Here is a 6,000-nt window from a genome sequence, read left to right as displayed (position 1 = left end):
TAAAATGGCACTTTGTGTCTGGAAATCAAGTAATGCTGCCCCTTTAAGAAGAAGTGAATAAAAGATGTTAAAAGCCAGATTCTGGAGCATCCACCAACATATAACCGCTGCATTTGTTTTTATTGTTTATTTTTTGGTAAAACTGATTTATTTACAGTTTCAGTGGAAACCAAAATGGATTTAAGTTGGGCAGAGATATGTAGTGTGGTTGCATTTGAGCGTACAGACTCAGCATGAAGGAATATTAACCCGTTAAGTAGAAACAGCACAACACTGAGTGAATGTTACAGTTCAATGTGAAATGTCATGTTTACTGCGTGAAACAATGTCAAAAACCTGAATCACTGCTCTTCAGTAACACGTTTTCCACACTTCTACACACTTGGAGTTGTTAACATGCCAACAGCTCCACTTGGAATAGACTGAATCCCACAGCGGTTAAAGGAGTGACTTTAAATAGGTGATCTTACTCCATTTTCCTTCAGAGCGTACAGAGGAATGACGACCCGTACACAAACGAGACACCAGTAGAATTTTTATTTTTTCTCATGAGCAACACTTTTAGACGTTAAGCCTGTCTCACTTACTTGTTTCTGTCAGTTTTTTAACATCGTCCTGCTTGCTGATTGTAACATGAATGTAACATACATTAATCTCAGTGGCCATGTGGAGTTGGAAAAATATCGGTACGTTTATTTCTCCATCATGGTCACGGGTTATGTTTTGATCCTGTCCAGCAACTCTACAGTCGTTTGTCTGGTTGCGATTCACAAGAACCTCCATGAGCCCATGTATATCTTTATTGCTGCTTTGCTGATCAACTCCATTCTTTTCAGTTCTTCCATCTACCCGAAGCTTTTGATTGACTTCTTATCAGAGGAGCAGATTGTGTCTTACCAGGCTTGTCTCATTCAGGCGTTTGCATTTTACACTCTAAGCTGTTCAGAGTACTTGCTGTTAGCAGCCATGGCTTTTGACAGATTTGTGTCAATATGTAAACCTCTGCAATATCATATGATCATGAGAAAAAGAACGGTGAGTGTTTTCCTCGTTCTAGCTTGGTTTGTACCTGCTTGTCACATCGTTGTGCCCTTCATTGGAAATGCCAATTCCAAGCTCTGTAGCTTCACTTTGAGAGGCATTTTCTGCAACAATTCTGTGAATTATCTTTTCTGTGTGGCTTCAAGAGTTTTGCTCATGTACGGCCTAGTTGTCGTATTCAACATTGCTGTTTTTCCCATGGTTTTCATATTGTTCACTTACACAGTTATATTTATAGTGGCCTATAGAAGCTGTGGGGATGTGAGGAAAAAAGCTGTGCAGACGTGTTTACCTCACCTGCTGGTGTTAATCAACTACTCTTGTTTGTTTGCTTATGACATGATTATTGTGAGACTGGAATCTGACATTTCAAAGACTGCACGGTTTGCAATGACGATGTGTATAATAATGTGCAGTCCTCTTTTTAATCCAGTCATTTACGGACTGAAAATGAAAGAAATCTATAAACACCTGAGAAGGTTGTTCTCCCAAACGAGGGGAAAGTGACTATTTGTTTTAAGGTTTTGTCATTTTTTTGGTTCTCTTTTTTTAAGCCCTATATATTACATTGTTATATTACCTATCTTTGGTGTGATTCTCAGATTTGTTTAATAAACAAAGCAAAGCTATTCACATTAATCACTGTCTCTCAAATATTTATAATAATGAGAAAAAAATGTTTGCCTTAATATGAAATTTTTTTTTATATCTGAATTGGTTGTTCAATAAAGCTAAAGAAAGTTTGTTTATTTTATGTAATGTTTTGGCCTTTCATTGTAAATACATTTTTAATTGTTCTACATATCTCAATTATTAATGCCTGCCTTTGGTGGTGTTGTATGTAGGAATGTCTTTGGGCTAAAATCAATTAAAAGATGAATTCTAAAAATCTCTCCTTTGTGTAGCTTATTTATTTTAAATATTACTTCTTAAAATACGCCATGAAAAATATTACGTGGAATTGTTGACGTTTACATTTTTGCGTGCTCCAGGGGGCGCCACTGCTTCGGGTGATTCAGCAGATTTGTGGGGGGGTTTTCCTGTCGACGTCAAAATTTACGCTCGATATGATTTTCGGTGATCATTGCTTTGTTTTTTTCCAACTTGAAATAACCAAAATACATCCATTGAGACTGAACCGCTCAGGCCCTTCTTATAAAAAATGTTATTTGCTGTATTTTCCATTTTGTTCTCCCTTTCCAGCAGTCTTTTCCCCCCTTCTTTGTTATGAGGTAAGAGGCCACACCAACATTAGCTGTTAGCTTGACTGGCTGCTCTATTCCAGCCACATAATTGGCCCATATTTGAACGAAGGATAAATGGAAAAGTATTTGTAGGAGTGTAAGAGTACAAACATTTCAACAGAAAGAGAACGACATTAAAACAACAAAGCTTGTGAATAAACAAGAGGTCTCACTTTAACCTAAACTGCAGGCGTGGGTCTGGTCCAGGTAAGCTTAAAATGTTTTTATTCAGTGACGGTATTTGAAGTGGAGAGAGGCTAGTAGCGTTAACGTATTACTCAAGTAAAAGTAAAAGGTTTTGTGCAGCATAATTTCTCCTAAAAATATTTTCCCCAAAACGGTACTCAAGGAAATGAGTAAATGTAACTAAAATGTACGGTAACTATGGCTATGACAAATTCATCTGTACTACAGGATTTTAATTTAAAGCAAGTTTTTAAACAGCAGAATTACATAAAAGCTCTAGATGAACATTTATTTCTGACAACCAGTCTAAACATTTCTCAACAAGGCCATGGTAATACAGAAACCCCATGAAACGAGGTCTTAGATCTTCTGAACAAACCTGATGTCTGAAATGCCAGGAATGGAAAAAAAAAAAACACCAGAAGAAATGTTTAAAATGAATTTTTTGAAATATTTAGAGTCAAGAAGTTCAAGGAGTTGAAAGAAAGTTAGCATTTCTTTTATTTTGACAGATGAGACAAAGGACAAAAATCCTCCCACATGTAAAAATCTTCTTTATGCACTACTCTCATTGTCGAATCAGTGTTATAGAAGATTAAGAGGAAAGTTGTAAATATCCCTAATTTAATTAACACGAGGAAAATCATGTTTTCAGTTTCACCTACCACATCCAGACCTGATTACTGCCAGAAATTTCAATAGAGAAATCACTACAATAGAACCAGTGACGTGCAGTGAGCTTCATAGCTGGTGAGGCACTGACGTCATCAGAATCAGATTTGCAAATAGATGCATAGATTGACAGCAGTTTACAGGTTATGTTTCACTTCTGCATCCTTACACATACAAACTGTAGCTCACAAAACACACATATTATCTCCTGCTTCGATTGAAAGTCCACTTGAGAAAACTTTTTTAGTGTTGTAATGTAGTCATCCATGTCGAAAGTCGGGATAAGCGAGAGAAAAAAAAATCACTTTCTCTATTATAATCTATCGCTGCACTTGACTTGCTTCCCGAATCGTTTAGCCTAGCTCGCTGTCACTTACTCGGCAGTTGAGGAGTGAACAAGACGAACGTCTGGGATCTTGAGCGCCCCCTGCCATGAGGCAAGAGAACTGCCTGCCTCACCTCGAACCTGTTCTCTGCCGTTTATAATCGCTCATTACACGAAACACGTTACACAAACACAGTTGGTGACAAAAAGCACTGTACATTATATACATAAGCTAAATTATTGGAAATAAGTTCACATATTAAATTTGTTTAAACCATTTTATTGTACATGCTACAGCTACGTGATGGTGTACTTTCTCCATGGTTCTGCTATTAGGTGACATAGTAGCACTAAGTCATTAATTGTGTAATGGGAAAATAAGAAAATTCAGCGATTTTGAACAAATAAAAATCGAAATTGGTGAAGCTACATGAAAAATAAATATTTTTTAGTACAAACCACCGGATGAATATAACAATTTAAATTACGTTATGATTATATATTTTCTTTCTTTCCATGATGGCTGGTGAGGCACTGCCTCACCTGCCTCCCCTGACCGCACGTCACTGAACAGAACCTGTCTGACAACATGAAGCAGGGTTTAAAAAAAAAAAAACCAACATAATCTAAAGTCTTTGACATGTAGAAATCTGGAATTGGTAACAAACCAATTTCTGAAGTTTTCTTGACTATTGCAGCAGTTTCCAGCAAACGTAGGCATCATGTTCAATCATGTTTAGGCGCCATGACAGGCATCAGAAGTAAGGGACGGGACTATTGAGCAGAGCAAATGCGATTGTTATTTTTGCCAGTATAGCTATGGCTTCCACTTGTATAATTCAAGCTAGCACCCTAGTTGAGGCTGATAGACGGTGATATTTACAAAAGTTGGAATAGCTTACAAATCGGTCCATACATTCTTCTTTCTGAAATGTTTGTTGATTTGATCAAATCTACCTGAGAACACGTCAAATGATTTATACAATTAGGTCATAAACAGCATTTCCCATTACACCATAACTGAAAAGGTACAAAAGTCTAGATGCTAACCTTTTTTTTGTACATGCTAAGCTACGTGATGGTGTACTTTCTCCATGGTTACGAATTATTAGGTGACATAGTAGCACTAAGTCATTAATTGTGTGGACATTAATGTCATCAGCCACCTGATATCTGGAGAAAGAGAGGATTAAAGAAGTCTGTTTTCTCCAGCACATTGTGAAAGATCTCACATGGTTTTCGCTAATAATTTTCACAAACGTTGCTTTTCTGTTTAGGAAAGCATGGGACAATTCTCAGTATTAAAGTCAGGGACAAACTGTTATTCTTTAATATTTCTGTGAAGGATGTATTCCCATCTCTACCGGCTGTCAAAAATGAATTATTTCTATATTAATAACTTAATTTGCGAAACCCTGAAACCAGGTGTACCTCAGAGTTACAAAGTTACCAGAAGGTTGTTTGGAAAGTGACGAAAGTTGTTGCGTTGCATTGCGAGTGTGTGTCTAAGTTGAAAGGAAAGAGCCAGTTCCACTTAGCGTGATGCAACATGTTTAGAGAACCTCGGCATGAAGCGGTCTCTCTTGACCTGTCAGAGTTCATTAATGACTGTGACTGGTGTCCTTTGTTTGGCCTCCCATGTGTTTTAACTGCACTGAGGTAAACAGGACCGGCCTCAGAGGACTGGCCTGACTAGAACCAAGTCAGAACAGTTAATTATCACCCAGTGGCTACGATGAGCTGAACCACTGGGATTTACAAAGTGTTGTTAAACTAGTCCAGTTAGGGAAAACTTTCTTTCACCCTCATGTCAATGTATCTATGCATAATGTTAAAAATAAATAAATAAATACATAAAACATATTGTTGATATGTAATAAATGTTAAAGGATTTTAAATCATCAGTGGCTAAATTTTATGGATATTTGCCTTATTATTATGGAGAAAAGTTGTGTTTTAGGTGCATTTTGTTCCCTCTAAGACTCTTCATTTAATCACCCAACATGTCACTGTATGGTGTAAGACATGGTTGCTTTATTGACAGCTGGCTTTTAAAGCCCAATATTGCTGTATTATTGCTGATTGTGGATTTCAAAAACATTTGTCTTACAAAAACAGTGAAGAAACCATGATGTGAAATGTGAACAGACTTTGACACTTGGAAACTATCAGTATGCAAAATTGTGCATTTTGCAACTTTCACCGACTAAAGACCTTGTTTTAGGGAAAAACTAATCCACATATATTGCAATGGATAAAAAAAAAAATTAGACAAAGTTTTAAGGTAAAAAAGTTAAAGATTTTTTTTTACAACAAAATCAAAGATGCTTCTGATCTGGTTGTTCAAAAAAACAGAAAATACGAAATATAAGAAGGCCTTACCTGAACAATAAAAGAAAACAAACTAAGACAAAGACTTTGGATTAATTTTGGAAACAGTGATTATGTTTATTGACAGGTATAAATAGATGCAAAGCAGGTGTGACAATCAAAAACTAAAACTAGGTGAATAGACAGCAAAAACACAAATAG

The 6,000-nt window shown here is 36.5% G+C and overlaps 1 protein-coding gene across 1 annotated transcript; it reads left to right on the top strand.

Annotated features, from left to right (window-relative positions):
- The first annotated feature begins 633 nt into the window (after window positions 1-633).
- Window positions 634-1,548, top strand: LOC122839788 (olfactory receptor 4E1-like). The gene has a single exon (XM_044131754.1). It carries the CDS (start codon window positions 634-636, stop codon window positions 1,546-1,548), a length of 915 nt encoding a protein of 304 aa, XP_043987689.1.
- The last annotated feature ends 4,452 nt before the right edge of the window (window positions 1,549-6,000 follow it).

This window comes from Gambusia affinis, linkage group LG11 (genome assembly GCF_019740435.1).
Source record: "Gambusia affinis linkage group LG11, SWU_Gaff_1.0, whole genome shotgun sequence".
In the NCBI taxonomy this organism is placed as follows: Eukaryota; Metazoa; Chordata; class Actinopteri; order Cyprinodontiformes; family Poeciliidae; genus Gambusia; species Gambusia affinis.
Note: the sequence above shows the minus strand (reverse complement) of the source record. Positions and strands in the feature narration are given on the sequence as shown.